The sequence below is a fragment of the Halichoerus grypus genome, chromosome 7, assembly GCF_964656455.1.
Source record: "Halichoerus grypus chromosome 7, mHalGry1.hap1.1, whole genome shotgun sequence".
Taxonomy (NCBI): domain Eukaryota; kingdom Metazoa; phylum Chordata; class Mammalia; order Carnivora; family Phocidae; genus Halichoerus; species Halichoerus grypus.
The window spans coordinates 125,093,093-125,109,408 of record NC_135718.1 but is presented as its reverse complement, the minus strand read 5'-3'; the positions used below and the strand labels follow the sequence as shown (position 1 = coordinate 125,109,408).

Sequence of the window (16,316 nt, the reverse complement as noted above, 5' to 3'; positions counted from 1 at the left end):
GACCATGGGATAACTCTCTAGCTCCACGGACATGGTAATCTGAGAAAAGTGAAATATTAGCTGTGTTACTAGGCAACATTGCTAATGGTGAAAATGATCCCTGACTGTCAAACCGCATCTGGACAGGGAGGTTTATGTACCAACTACATGGTCCTGGCGGAAGCCCTCTATCTTCAGGTTTCCTTGAGTGGAGTAACGCAGGGCGCATCTCAGTTCTGGCCCCATCCCTGTTGGCACGTCTGGAAGTCATGCCCCTGGAACTATTCTAAGAGATACTGGTTCCTTTCTTAACCTGGGGTTTCTAAGCCAGGGCAGCTCCCATCCCCACACACGGCGATCTGATTCTCTCGTGTCTCCCTCGCCTCTGAGAGGGTCGCAGAATGGTTCTCTGACCGCCATGCACACTGCCAGCTTCCCTCGCTGGTGCCCTGTGTTTCCCGTTCTGTGTCTCTCTGAGTGAAGCGGTCTCACGTCTGGTCTCTTAATTTGTGAATGTGAAATGTCCAGTTGCGTCTATGACCCCCAAGAGTAGGTGCTGCAGCTATAAGCTATCTGCATGCTCGGGAAAAAAAAATAATTCAATGAAGCTGTTTTTACTGTAAAGAATTATAAAAGAAAAGTACTTATATGGAAATAAAATCAAAGCGATCTGGCTGAATTTGGTGGGCATTTCATACTGGGAGCTTTTAGCTTAAACCTCTGAGCAGAAAGAACTAAAACTTTACATGGGCCTTAGGAAAGCAGCTTGGAACATGAGTTTTATATCTTTCTTCTTTTCAAAGACTTCGGAAAATAAGGCATTAGTCCTTGTGCAGATGCATATGTGAGGAAGAGAGTAAGACTGAGACACTGCAATGATAGCATCAGAAACCGCCTACGGTTGATAACACAACACATAGAGATTTAAATAATTTAATTTAATTTACAAACCAACAAGCAGAGAAACTTAAAACAATGAACTAAGTCTTCTTCCTCCATAGGATCAGATCAATGGGCAAGGTTAATAACTCTAGGAAGAGTAGAAGCTAATATTCTTGACATATATGGAGGAAACTATAAGGAGAGCCGAAAATAGAAATGGTGAAAAGTGGTCGTCTCAAGGAGCAGGACAGAGAGTGGGGTGTGCTGACAGGTACCTGTTATTTTCATTATTATGATCACATTAAATTTAAGTGATTTTTTTCTCTCTGCAACCTTATTTTGATTAAGATATGTAAAATATTGATAAAAAATTAAATAGCCATATTGTTATTAAGCATTATCTTTGCTTTAGTTAGATAAATCAGGACAGATCTGTATCTAATGCTTGCTTCTACCAAGCTTACCTTGGATTGACAGAATAAGATAGAATAAGTAACAATCTCTAAAACAGTACATAAAACAAACATGTTTTGTAAACAAACATGAAAAGTGTCATAAACCTCATCATAATTTAAGTCTCTACAGATAAATCCTCTTATGAATTATTTTATGAAATCAACAATCCTTTAATAATTGAATCTCCTAATTGAGTTTAAAATACTGTATTTTACAGGGAACAAACTGATGGTTGTCTATGGGAAGAGGGGTGAGAGGATGAGAAAATGGGTGAAGGGGAGTGGGAGGCACAAGCTTTGAGTAATGAAATGAATAAATCACTGGAATAAAAGGCACAGCATAAGGAATATAGTCCATGATATTGTGATAGTGTTGCATGAAGACAGATGGGAGCTACACTTGCAGTGAACATAGCATAAAGTATAGAGTTGTTAAATCACTGTGTTCTACACTTGAAACAAATGTAACATTGTGTGTCAACTATACTCAAATAAAAAATTAAAAATAAATTAAAATATTGTATTTTATTTACCTATACATGTTTTTACAGGCAACTTAAAATATTATGTTTATGGAAAATATATGAACATTTAAAAATTAAATAGAAGTATAAATGAAAATAAAGCTTTGTAAGTGTTAATATATATTTTGATATAAATAAAATATAATAAGTAGCTCTGTAATGACTTACAAGTTGTTGATTGAGAAACACTTTGTGCAGTTCCATTAAAGTCCCAATTGTTATAGTAGACCTGAATTTCAGTAGTAAAAGGGAAAATCGTTTTCTAATGTAAATTTGTTTATCATAATGTAACACACACATTACTTCTCATGAAATGTTGTTTACTTTAATTTAAAATATACAGGTTAACTTTAAAGACTGAAACCAAGGTTAGGTCAATATTTTGTTATCAAATATTTTTTAAAGAAAATATTTAACAGTGAAAAAGACAAAGAAATCTCAGCCTATTTGCTCTAATAATAATAATAATAATGGTTATAATCAGCAAGAATAAGTGAAACTGAAGGAATAACACCCAATACATCAAAATATTCAAATCTTAAAGTTAAAATTCCCTATCTAATATCTTTACATTTTATTTAAAAGGGAAACTTTATCATATACTGTTTAGAAGAGTTATAAATAAAATGCACATACAATTTATAAAAATAAATAGAAGTAATATAAAAATCACAATATTTATAATAAAGTGATACTTAGTTCACAAGGGTTAAAATGATAAAGATTGATACCCCCAGGGTACAGATGCAGGGTAAAATCTACAGTGTTGACCTAACTAGCATAACTACCTGTGTCTCATAATATTGAATACAAATAAAACCAACACAATTTAGTGATACAAGGGAAGCTGAAAGGAGCAAGAAAGCAATAAGAAGCTTTGGCAAAAAACAAATTTAAGGAAAAATGAATCTGAATAGTATTATTAAAAGATAAACATGGCAGATTTAGAAAATATATATCTAAGTTTTTATCCTTTGATAAAATTTAGCAAATATAGTACTCACAGAATATTTATAAACATTCATTATACATTGAGCTATAAAAAATACTTTATAAATTCCCAAAAGTAGGAATTGTAAAAACTAATTATCTTTTTTTTTTTTTTTTTTTTTTAGTGGTGGGGTAAAATTTAAACTTTATAAATGAATATTCTTTTTTTTATATAAGTTTTTCTTCTTTTTTTTATTATTATGTTATGTTAATCACCACACATTACATCATTAGTTTTTGATGTAGTGTTCCATGATTCATTGTCTGCGTATAACACCCAGTGCTTCATGCAGAACGTGCCCTCTTTAATACCCATGACCAGGTTAACCCATCCCCCCACCCCCCTCCCCTCTAGAACCCTCAGTTTGTTTCTCAGAGTCCATAGTCTCTCATGGTTCATTTCCCCCTCCAATTTCCCCCCCTTCATTCTTCTTTTAAAAGCTAATAATTAATAACAATAAAAATCCAAGCACCAGAAATGTAAAAACACTCTCTTTAAAAACAGATAAATTAAAAACTCTTTCCAATTGCAATTATAAATTCTTTGGAAATTATCAATAAGAACATTCTACTCTAAAAATCCACTCATTAAATTTTATGTCAGTCATTCAAAAATTAGTAATAAATAACACAGACATGGGATACAGTCAAAATTTTACCAAAGGACAGTTCATAGCTTTAATTCTTTTTTTTTGTTTTGTTTTTAGATAATAAAAAAAGAAAGAAATGGACAAAAAGCACTTTCAGTCCCAAATTACCAGAACATAAAAATAAATCTACAAAAAAGAAAAGTAATAAATTAACAATGATAAAAACAATTTTATTAATCTATTAACCAGAGATTACAATGATGACTAAAGCTAAAATGATTGGTCCCTCGTGATGACATAAATGTTGTAGTGGAAACAGAAAAAAACATGAAAATGAATTATGATGGTACATGCAATGAAGAAAACAAGAGACAATCTTTTGGAGGGTGGGGAAAAGAATGGATAACTGAATAATTATATACTAATAAACATTTTAAGAATTTTTGTGATAATTTTTTTTTCTCTAAGTTACCAAATTACCCTTCCCGTAACAGTATATGAAGTGACTGCTCTTAAGTCTCACAACACTGGGCATGCCCTTCTTTTTCTTTGATGTTTAGTAGGTGAAATATGGTATTGACATCTCTTTTTGTTTTAATGGGGTTTCTTTATTTACTGTTGAAGATAAATATAGTTTTTATTGTTGCTGTTATTGCTCTTGTGGTAACATACTTTTTACCTCCTTTGCCCAGTTTTATTTGGGGAAGGTTTTGGATATTAATGATATTAAACTCTTTGTCATATGAATTGCAAATTTTATTTCTAGTTTGCAGTTTACTTTTTATTTTTATTTATAACACTTTAAGTGATACACAATTTTTCCTTTTATTTTTTATTCAGCCAAATTTATCAGTTTTATTTCTGATTTGACGGAGATTTAAACAGTCAATAGTTGACTGTTCAATATAATGTTGACAACTGGTTTCATATCCTTTACCACTTAAATGTTTATATATATAATAATTCTTAAAATACATGTAAATTCCTTTTGACCCAATACATTTATTTCCAGGAATTTATTTAAACAGAAATGATTGGAGACACATTTAAAGATTTTGCTATTTACCTGTAAGTGTGTTTATTGATTGTTGTTTATAACAGAGATGAAAACAAGCACAGTTAATAGAATGTGATAAAGCCATATGATAGAATCTTATGCAACCATTAAAAATTGCATAGTAGCAGAATATTTAACATGGAAAATGTCCATGATATAGTGATATATGAAAAACTGTGTGTTCAAAATGTTGATAATATATATGCTGAATATATATAAATATGCATTACATGTTATGGAAGTTGTGAGGTAATGGAAAATATAGATAGGTCTTTGCCCTTGGTTCCTGGCACAGAACTCCTGAAACCCTTATAATTTCCCTGGTGACAGGAGTGTCTTTCATTCTAACGAGATGACTGGGTGGGCTCCTGGATGGTTCCTGGATAAGGGTCAGTCATTGGAAAGATAAAGCCATGAGTAAAAGCTTGGAATTTTCAGTCTTGCCTCCCATTCTCTTAAGAAGGTAGAAGGGCTGAAAATGAAATCAATGATTGATCACATCTACATGATGAAGCCTCCTTAAAATCTCCAAAGAACAAAGTTTGGGGAGCTATCAGGTTGCTGAACACATCCACATCAGGAGGGTGATGCACCCCAACTTCATGGGGACAGAAGCTGCTGTACTTGGGGCCTTCTCAGACATCACCTCATTATCTCCTCATCTGACTGTTCATCTGTATCCTTTATCACTTCTTTTAATAAACTGGTAAACGTGAATAAGTATTTCCCTGAGTTCTGTGAGCCACACAAACAATCATACCTGAGAAGAGCCTGATTTGTAGCCAAATTGAACAGAAGTTGAGGATAACCTAGGGACCAACTACTTGCAATTGGCATCTGAAGTGGGGTGGGGAGTCTTGTGAGACTAAGCCCATAACCAGTGGAATCTGCCACTGTCTCGAGGTAGATAGTGTCAGATTTGACTTAAATTGTAGGACACCCAACCGGTGCCACGAAGACTCGCTTGATGTGGGGGAAAAACCTCCACAGATCTGGTGCCCAGAAATGTGGTGTTGCATGTGAATAGCACAGGAGACTCACAGAGAAGACTGAACTGAGGTTTTTCCCTATGACCAGGACAAAGACAGTCTTTTCATTTTAGAAGTACATTCACAAAATATGATCAGCGCACAGTAAGCTTATAGATGAGTTTTTTAATTCTCCGTGTTCACTGGTATTTCCTAATATTTATTTCTACTATTTTCTAACCTCAGTGTACCTGTAAAAATATTTTGTAACTAAGAAAGTCATGTTAATAAAGATAAAAAGTCAAGGTAAATAAAAAAATTTGACAAAGTAATAATCGACTACATAAAATGTTGTGCTTTTTGACACAGAAGCAATAATTCTGCTATAAATAAATCATATTGAAGGTCAAAAATATTCCAACAAAGTATTTGCTTGAAACCACTGTTTTTAGAACTAGGGATGCAAAGTTTGGAGTCAAACATTTAAGACTTTAAATGTGATTTCATTAGACACAGTTTCTCAAGCACACATGAACACTGGTCTTAGTATGATTTAAGTATGACGTAACAATCATTATAATGCATATCAGTCCTATAGTGATTATAGAAATTATAATCTTACCTCAAATTCATATTTTGTTAAATATTGAAGATTGTTTACAAGGAAGTCACATTTTTTTTTTTTATCATTTTTAACGAGACTACCTCCAGTTTTGACTTCCAGATGGTAGTAGCCATCGTTGCGGCCATTAAAGTTGATAGGAGACTTACAAACCACAAGTATACTATTATCTGACTTCAGTGAAGCACTTAAGCTCCTGACTTCACTTGGAGCTATCAAAATGAAGAAAGATTTGTTACTTTAATCACTCTGTAAATGCATATTTAAATCACTTGGCAATACATGTGTACAATATAAATTATTTTAAGTGTTAATTTGGGAGTTATAGATGAGATTATAATAGTACATCCATCAAAACGCTGTAACAAAACATCTAAAAATAAACCACCTAGTCATTCAATGAATATTAGCTTATATGTTGTACTTGAAGTCATGAGAGTTTATGCCATCCCCTAAGAGGAGTATATAGAATTAGAGAATAGAAGGAAAGAGAGGGAGGTGAAGGGGAGGGAAAGAAAGGGGCAGGGAGAAAAAAGAGGATGATATAGGGACCCTGAAGGCCTATATACAGTCCAGCACCTCCATTTTTTTTTAGATTTTATTTTTAAGTAATCTGTACACTCAACATGGGGCTCAAACAATCCCCAAATCAAGAGTTGTACACGGTACCGACTGAGCCAGCCAGATGCCCCCAGCTTCTCTGTTCTTGAGATGCTTCCATCATCATAGTAACCACCTACCTGGCTGCATTCTTCAGGAGCAGGATTAAATTATCTTTGTTTTCCGTGACTTCACAGAAATTTAGAAAAATAACAAAACCATAAAGTTCAAGGATCTGGACTTTTAAAACCAGAACCTAAATGACCTTAAATTTCACTAAGAGCGGGCGCCTGGGTGGCTCAGATGGTTAAGCGTCTGCCTTCGGCTCAGGTCACGATCCCAGGGTCCTGGGATCAAGTCCCGCATTGGGCTCTCTGCTCCTTGGGAGCCTGCTTCTCCCTCTGCCTCTCTCTCTCTCTCTCTGTCTCTCATGATTAAATAAATAAAAATAAAAAAAAATTTCACTAAGAGCATTCTGCATCCAGCCCTGAATGAGACAATTCTTCTTCTTGAGCCTGGTGCCAGTTAGGGTTTCTGGAGCTACAGATCCTGCCTTACACAGGGGCAATTTCTTCCTTCCTGACTTAATGGAATTAACACTCACCTCAGAGACAGATCTAACTTTAGATCTTGGAAACTATGGAGACATCATACAGGTGGCAAGAGGCAAATGGCTTTGAAAGGAAACCTCAAATGGAAAATGTGCCATAAAATAAAATAGTAGGTAGTTCAGTGTAACAAAGAGAAGAAAATGCCAATAAAATGTTATGTTTTATAGGATGTTTTGTCAGGTAAGCTGAGGTTAGCAAGTGAACGCTTTGCTTTCAAAGTGAGACATTATTAGCTGTCTGGTTACAGTTAATATTTCTAGATAATAAAGAAAACAATAGATAATGTATTTCTATCTAAGTTGATTACCTAAATTGCCTGAAACCTTAAAAACTGTACCAGTTAATATGCCTTCTGCTTCATTCTTACAATTCTATGATGATATAGGTAGTATACAGAGAACCCAGGATAACGTTTTTAAATTACTGTGTTTTAAATCACTATAAACCCTAGATGTTAACAAATGTGCCACGTCAATGTGTTTCCCAAATGAAGCACAAATATAGATAGCAAAGTTCATACTTTGCTCCTTGCCTTTCACAGAAAGAAGCAGCAAAGCTTATAACTAACCTTTTGTTTTTGTTTGAAAATCACATGTCGCAGGATTTCCAACACGTTGCACTTTTCCATTGGTGTAGGCATTTAATGATACACTGTATTTGGTATAAGGTGTCAAATTTTGCAGTTTATATTGAGTGGTCTCTTTATCCAGATTCCTGCATGTTTTGTCTCGGGCTAAATCATCTATAAAGTCATTAAAAGTCAGGATTGTCACATATTTAATTTGGTCTTTACATTAAATCATTTTGAGCCAACTCCAAACTGAGAGACTGAGAAATACATACATCCTTGGTGCTCAGAAGTACTGTATATACAATTATCAGCAAATGTATTGAACAAATTCATTTATTATAAATAAACTCAAATATTCAAAAATATAATTTCATATAATTGATTTGAAACATAAAATATTTAACAAGTTCAAGTACATTTGTGAAGGTGGTCTTTTTCCTTTCTGAGAAAACACAGCCCACAGTGAATCTTATGAAAGTCTTGAGTTGTATTGTTTTAGAAAGAGTATTTTTTAGTGAGCCTTTTACTAATATGTAACCTTTAAATTTTGAACATTGGTATTAGCTACTGTTACGGATTTTAGGCACAGAATCTGTTCGATGACTAATAACTACATCCACTCTGCCATCTTAATTTAAGCACTAAGTAATTCACGAGGGTTGCCACAGTGAGGGAAAACTGCACACTGGCCGAAGAACCCGAGCTTCATGGACAGAGGAGTGTGACCAAGTCAGTGTAAGGGATTAAAAGAAAGCATTACAAATGAAAGAAGGAGCATTCTGAATGTAGGGACAGGCCTGACTAGGACAGCAGATTCTGGCCAGGGAAGCATATGGGAGGTAGGACCTTGTTTAAATATGTTTTGACATTCAAGCAGAAGAGTTAGCATTTGTTAAATTGAAAATTCACGAGTCACTATGTTTGAGTAGCCAAGTGACATCAATCAAGACGTATTAAAGGACAATCAAGATGTAATTAAAGGAAGATTAAAGCTGGCAGCATGATGCTGGGTAGCAGTTACAGTGATAATAGTAATAATAATAATGATGATAAAAATAATGAATAGATTATTCTATGTGCCAAGCACAATTTTACATGGTGTACATGAATTAATTAGCCATCACCACAACCCTATAGGTTGGCTCTCTTAGTTTCATCCAATTTTACAGGTGAGAAAACTGAACCATAGAAATATTAAGCAATCAGTCCACGATCCCACAAGAAAGGAGGAACAGAGCCAGGATGGGACCCAGGCATTGAGGTTCCAGAGGCTATGCTCTTGCTTTCACCACTGTGCATACTGTCTGGTATGGAAGAAGGGACAAGGGTTTGAAGTGGGGCCAAGTTGTTTTTGATTTTGGATACTTCACTTCTCTGGTCCAGCTTGATGTGCCTATGGACTTGCAGAAACAGTATAAGAAAAGATCTAACATGCTAATTTCTTGTCTCAGTTACTTATCCATAATATCGAGATTATAGTAATATCTCGACCTTACCATGGAATGCTAAATAATAAGTAAGATAAAGTGTCTCTTCTAACCTGATTAAGTGTCTATTTTCTCAGAAATCCCCAAAGCTAGAGTTAATTGATTTATACCTGCCAGCTTAGTTCTACTCCGTCCCTAGTGAGAATTCTCTTTGAGGGCAGGAAAGGTGTGAGCTCAAGAGAGGAGCATAACTCTCCCCCACCCCTCATTCACGGCTTCTGCTCACTCCTTATATGGGATCTGACTGCTAGAACAATATCAGTTAAAATCTAAGCATCAAGATGCTATTCTCAGGGTCACTCTGGCTTCCATTCAGTGACCTAATTTTGTATGTTTGCATATGTAACCTGACAACCATTCTGTTTCAAAACGATTGATTTATGTAGTTCTGTAAAGCTTTTATCTTCGCTAATTTGACAAAAGTCAAATTATTAATTTAATTTTGAAGAATCCTTGTTCAAAAGATACTGCTGTTTGGGGATTAAAGTTTTCAGTGCTTAGAAAGGTGGTTCAGAATGTTCATTTCCGATTGCAAAGGGTTTCAAGATTTGGTTGAAATGCCAAAATACTTTATGTGAATATCTCTGCCTCCTCCACGTGTTTGAACACTTTTTCTCGGGACTCTGACAGCAGAAGTACAAACTGTATGGAACATGCTAAGGACTTATTTGACATAGTGCTTGAAATTTGTCTTTTCTTAGAGCAACAGAGACATACCTAACTTTCAAGTCACGCATGTTGACTGGAAAGGGTTAGAAAGACACTGGTTTCCTCACTTGTCACTTCTTTGTTTAAAAAAAAAAATACCTCAGAAAATCCATTAACAACTTCCCAGACTACTCTAAAGTATCTACTTGAACACTATGGCAAATAGTATAAACGTGTTGATCCCCAAAGAATTTTGTGCTGGAAGGAAAAAAAAAATAGCTTTCTTTTTGGAAAAAAAAAAAAAAAAGGTAATACACAAAATTTCCAGCAACATCATTGTGGTCTTGAAGGGTGCCCACTGGTTTCAGTAACTTTTGAAAATAGTACTCGGGGGCACCTGGGTCTCAGGGTCCTGAGATTGAGCCCAGCGTCGGGTTCCTCATTGAGCGTGGAGTCTGCTTAAGATTCTCCCTCTCCCTTTGCCCCTCCCCCCCGCTCTCTCTCTCTCTCTCTCTTTTTCTCTCTGTCTCTCAAAAAAACAGTACCTCGGTTGCAACAAAGCATAAACATCTCTTCCACATTATTGGGGGAATTTCTTGTCACTTGGTATCCTTAAGTTAATATAAAATACTGCAGTTTCTCAAAGTAGTTCATGCTAAAAACATGAACAACACAGTAGCCAAAAGAGTACAGTATATTGGGGATGTTCTAGTTTTTAGTCACGTCAGAGGCTGGAGAGCCCACAGTGAGTAGAAGCTGTTCTAAAATCGAGGCATATAGGTTGCCCATCACAGTCACTCTGTGGCTCTGTGGCTCACTAGCTCAATCCACATTTCCAGTGCTTTCCACTCCTGGGATTTATCTTTCCTGATATGGAATTAAATCTTATACAAATTACCTGTATCTTTCTTCCAGCAAAAAGTATAATTATGAAAAAAATCTTGAGGGGGTTTCCAGGTGAGCACTATGTCAGTTGCACTTTCATCATGGCTCGTAAAATTCTGAGGTGAGCCTGGACCTGTTAAATGAATAAGAATATAAAATATGAGAAATAAGAAAGGGAATAAAAACATTCTTCATAATTATGATTACCAATAACCATATTTTAACTATGAATTTTTTTTAGAGATCACTTAACAGAGGAAATGTCACTCTAACGTGGCACCGTGGACCTGAAAGAGTCAGCTGACCTGAAGACCTCTGAGAATACCCTCTTCCTGTCATATATATTCTTGTTCAGCTATCCTGGGATTTCTAGCTTTCACTGTGCTGAAAATCTGTCATTGGTAGTACTGGTAAACTTAACTGTCATTATTTGGAAGCTTCCAGTAACTAGTCATCATAACTTGAGATGAAGAATATAATAAATGCCTAGATCAAATTTATCAGGTATAATTTACATTAAGACACACAATTTGAGGTAAAATGTATGACTTTTGACAAATACATGCATCTACATAACCACCACCACAGTCAAGACCTAGACTATCTCTATCATCCCCTCAAAGTTCTTCTGTGCCACATCCCAGTCAACTCAGCTCCATTGCCCAATCCCAAACAGCCTCTGAACTGCTTTCTTTTACTATAGGTTAAATTCATTTATTCACCCATTTCACATAGATAAAATCAAATACTAAGTACTTTTTTTATGTCTAGCATATGGCGCCCAATATAATGTTCTAGAGGTTCATTCATGTTGTTGCATGTGTCAGTAGTTGGTTCTTTTATTTCATGAGTAGTATTCCATTGTAAGGATATACCACATTTTATCTATTCATTCAACTGTTGTTGGGACATTAGGGTTGTTTCCAGACTTTTGGCTACTATGAGTCAATCTGCTATGAATCTTTGTGTAGAAGTCTTTGTGTGACATGTTTTTTCTCTTTGGCAAATAACCTGGAGTAAAATTTTTAAGTTATTACCTTACATTCTCCACCAGTAGTATTGTCAGTCTTTTTAACGTTAGCCATTTTAGTGGGTGTGTAATGTCATCATCCTCTCATAGTTGTTTTAATTTGCATTTCCCAGATGACTAATGATATTGAGCATCTTTACACATGCTTATTGGCCATTTGCATATCTTCTTTTGTGAAGCATATGTTCAAAATGTTTGAGTATTTTTAATTTGGTCAGTTGGTGTCTTATTTTGTATTTGGAAGAGTTTCCTATATATTCTGGAGAAACTTCTTTTGTTGAAAAATTAATTGTGGATATTTTCCTATAATGTATGGGTTGATTGCTTTTTATTTCCTTAATGGCTTTATCTGAAGAGCAGAACATTCAATTTTCATGAAGTTTAATTTATAAAATTTTTCTTTATGATTCTTCCTTTTTATGTCCTAAGAAATCATTGCCTGCACCAAAGTAGCAAAGGTTGTTTTTTTTCTAATGTCTTTGTCTAGACATTTTATAGTTTTAACTTTAGTGTTTAGGTCTGCAATCCACTTTGAGTTAATTTTTGTGTTTGTTGAGAGGTAAAGACTGATGTTCATTTTTTCTTCTATAGGATCATTTGTTGAAAAAAAATACCCTTTCCCATATTTTTTATAAATAAAGTATATCTTTTATTTATAAAAAATTTCCTAGGATTTCTATTTTGTTACATTGATTTATAAAGATTGCAATAATTTTAGTACCTAATATTCAAAAAATATTACATTTTTTTAGGTGTGCTGGGGACATAATTTTAATGTCGTTTTATTTTTCTTCTTGTTATTTTGTTTTGGAGAGTAATCAGGAGTCATATTGGGGCAGTTCCCTTAATCCCTAGCTAACCCTTCCATATAACATTTAGAATCATTTTAGTATGGTCTTTCAAAAGTTCTGTGATATTATCCTTAATAAACAAGTTCAGTAATGTGGCGGACTGCAAGATCAACACAGAAAATAAATAGTATGTCTATATACTAGCAATAAACAATCTGAAAATTAAATTAAGAAAATATTACCATATAAGCAAGAATAAATATAAAACTAGAAATAAATTTTAAAAAAAAGAAGTGCAAAACTTATGTCCTGGAAACTACAAAAAAAATTTTTAATACATTAAAGAAGACAAATTAATGGGAAGACACCGCACATTCATGGACTGGAAGACTAACATTTTTGAGATGGCATTACTCCCTAAATTGATTTATACAGGTTCAATGCAACCCCTATCAGAATTCTGACTGGCTTATTTATAGAAATTGACAAGTTGATCCTAAACTTCACGTGTAATTTCATGGAAACTTGAATAACCAAAACAATTTTGAAGAACAAAGTTGAAGGTCACAATTTCTGATTTCAAAACTTATATAAAGCAAGAGTAATACTAGCATAAGAATAGACATGTAGATCAATGGAATAAAGCTTAGAGTCCAGAAATAAGCCCATCATTATGGTTAACTTTTGACAAGGGTGACAAGGATATTCAATGGGGAAAAGATAGTCTTTTCAGCAAATGGTCCTAGGACAAGTGGACAGCCATATCAAAAGTATGAAACTGAACTCTTACCTCACATCATATACAAATATTAACTCAAAATGGATTAATAGTGTTACATTTAGGAGATAAAACTATAAAACTATTAGAAGAAAACATAGGAATAAATCTGCATGACTTTGGATTTGGCAATGAGTTTTAAAGGTGACACCAAACCATAAGCAAAAAGGTAAAGTTGATAAGTTGGACTTCATCAAAATTAAAATCTTATGTTTCAAAAGTTATCAACAAAGTAAAATGACAACCCACAGAATGGAAAAAGATATTTGCAAAGCATATGTCTGACAAGGGACTTGTGTCTAGAACATATAAAGAACTCTTATAACTTAATAAAAAAGATTTTTTAAAAATAGCGAAGGATTTGAATAGATAAAAGATATACAAATGGCCAATAAACACCTGAAGCCATGCTCAAAATCATTAGTCATTAATCCAAATCACAATGAGATACCACTTTATATCCACTGGGATGACTATAATAAAAAAGAGAGACAATAATGAGTGTTGGTGAAGATATGGATAAATTTAGAACCCTCACGCATTGTTCATGGGAATGTAAAGTGATGCAACCACTTTGGAAAACAGATGGGCAGTTCTTCAAAATTCAGAACATAAGGTTGTCATATGATCCCCAAATCCAAGCCTAGGCGTGAACATGAGAGTAATGAAACATAGGTCTATACAAAACTTGTAAATGAATGTTCATAGCAGCATTATTCATAATAACCAAAAAATAGAGACAACCTAATCAACTGATGGATGAACAAACAAAATAAAGCATATCCATACAATGGAATATTATCAGGCAATAAAAGAATTGAAGTATTGATACATTTTACAACATGGAAGCACCCTGAAAACATTATGCTAAGTCAAAGAAACCAGTCACAAAAGACAACATATTATACGATTCCATTTATATGAAATATCCAGAATAGGCAAATCCATTGGAGCAGAAAGTAGATTGGTAGTTGTTTAGGTGTGGAAAGTAGGAGGGAAATGGGGACCGAATGCTAACAGATACGGGGTTTCTTTTTGGTGTGATGAAAATGTTCTAAAGTTCTAAAGTTGATTCTGGCGGTGATTGCACAACTCTTAATATAGTCTTAATATATTTTTAAAACACTGAATTATATACTTTAAATGGGTGAATCACAAAGTTGGTGAATTAACAACTGACACATCACAATCTCCAAACCCAAAGTTCATATTAGGGCTCATTCTTGATGTCATATATTCTGTGGGTTTGAGCAAATGTATCATTTGACATGTACCCATGATTACGGTATCATGCAGAGTATGGTATCAGGCAGCCTCTGATCTTTTTCCTGCTTCCATAGTTTTGCTTTTTTCAGAATATCATGTAGTTGGAACCATACAATATGTAGTCTTTCCAGATTGGCTTCTTTCACTTAGTAATATGCATTTAAAGTTCTTTCATGTCTTCCCGTGGCTTGACAACTCATTTCTCTTTAGTGCTGAATAATATTCCATTGTCTGGTTCTACTATAATTTACCCATTCACCTACCAAAGGACATCTTGGTTGCCTCCGAGTTTTGGCAATTATGAATAAAGCTGCTATAAACATCTCTGGGTAGGTTTTTGTGTGGACATAACTTTTCAGCTCCTTTGAGTAAATACCAAGGAGTGTGGATTGTATGGAAATAGTATGTTTCGTTTAGCAGAAACCACCAAAATGTCTTCCAGAGTGGCTGTACCACTTCGCATTCTTACCAGCAATGAATGATTTTGTTTTGGATTGCAACATTGTTCCACATGTTGCCAATATTTGATGTTGTGAGTGTTTCAGATTCTGGACATTCTAATAGACATGTAGTGTATCTCATTCTTGTTTTTGTTTGAATTTCCCTGATGGCATAGGAAGTAGAGCATCTCTTCATATTCTTATTTGTCATTTGTATATCTTTTTTGGTGATTATATATTTTTAATACACTGAAGGATCCACTTTGCTAACACTTAATTTACTATTTAGTATCTGTGTTCACAGGAGAGATTGACCTATAGTTGCCTCAGTTTTACTCAAGTTGCAAATCCACTGAACATTAACCCTAAGCCTATCCTAAACCCTAAGAATAACCAAAATGAGTTGATAGATTTCCATGTCTTCTATCCTGTTGAGTAGTTTGGATAAGATAGAAACTATCCATTCTTTGAACATGTGGCAAATTTGTCTTCACATTTTCTTAAGAACAGGTGAGGGAAGCAGACGGTGAGTGTGAAATGAGTAGAGAGACATTGGACTATAAATTTAATTCCAATTTTCTAACGCCTCCCAGGTAAATTTTCATAATTCATAAGTTCTAAAAAATTATTCATCTTATCTAACTTTTCATATTGGATGCAAAGTTGTTTTATAATTTGTTAAATGTCTACTTTAAGAATTTTTTAAATCAATGGGGGGTTTCAGTTTTTGCTAGACATCTATTTTATTATTCTTTTTAAAAAAACAAGCCTTTAAGTTTGTGAATAAATTCTTAGTATAATTTTCTTCCTTCTTTCAATAACTTGGTACTCTAAACTTAGTGATGTTCTCCCTTCTATCATTTTTGCATTTATTGTTTTGGTTCTTACAAACACTCTCCGTTGATTGTCACTCAGCATACAGCAAAATGATAAAATTTCTCCTAAAATATCACTTGGTCTTCCTTCAGACTATGAAATTCCTCCACAATATGTCTTTACTCAAATCTGAGTATCTGTGTTTCAAAAGGTAAACTGAGGCCATATGTATTTATGGCGACTTTTGATATATTGTGTGGCATATTTCTGCTATCTCACCTATTGCTTTCTACTAGTATTTCTTCTCTCCCTTTCTCTTTCCCTCC

General features: G+C 34.2%; 1 protein-coding gene across 4 annotated transcripts in view; it reads right to left on the bottom strand.

The window, feature by feature from the left end:
* The window catches only part of PTPRC (protein tyrosine phosphatase receptor type C), a 118,241-nt gene that overhangs the window by 30,422 nt on the left and 71,503 nt on the right, over nt 1–16,316 (bottom strand). For all 4 annotated transcript variants that reach the window (XM_036068576.2, XM_036068579.2, XM_036068580.2 and 1 more), the window contains 4 exons: nt 10,883–11,002; nt 7,847–8,020; nt 6,068–6,279; nt 2,009–2,069 (listed from right to left, as the gene is read on the bottom strand). In XM_036068576.2, the coding sequence (XP_035924469.2) occupies nt 2,009–2,069; nt 6,068–6,279; nt 7,847–8,020; nt 10,883–11,002 (567 nt within the window). The remainder of the gene's footprint in view (nt 1–2,008; nt 2,070–6,067; nt 6,280–7,846; nt 8,021–10,882; nt 11,003–16,316) is intronic.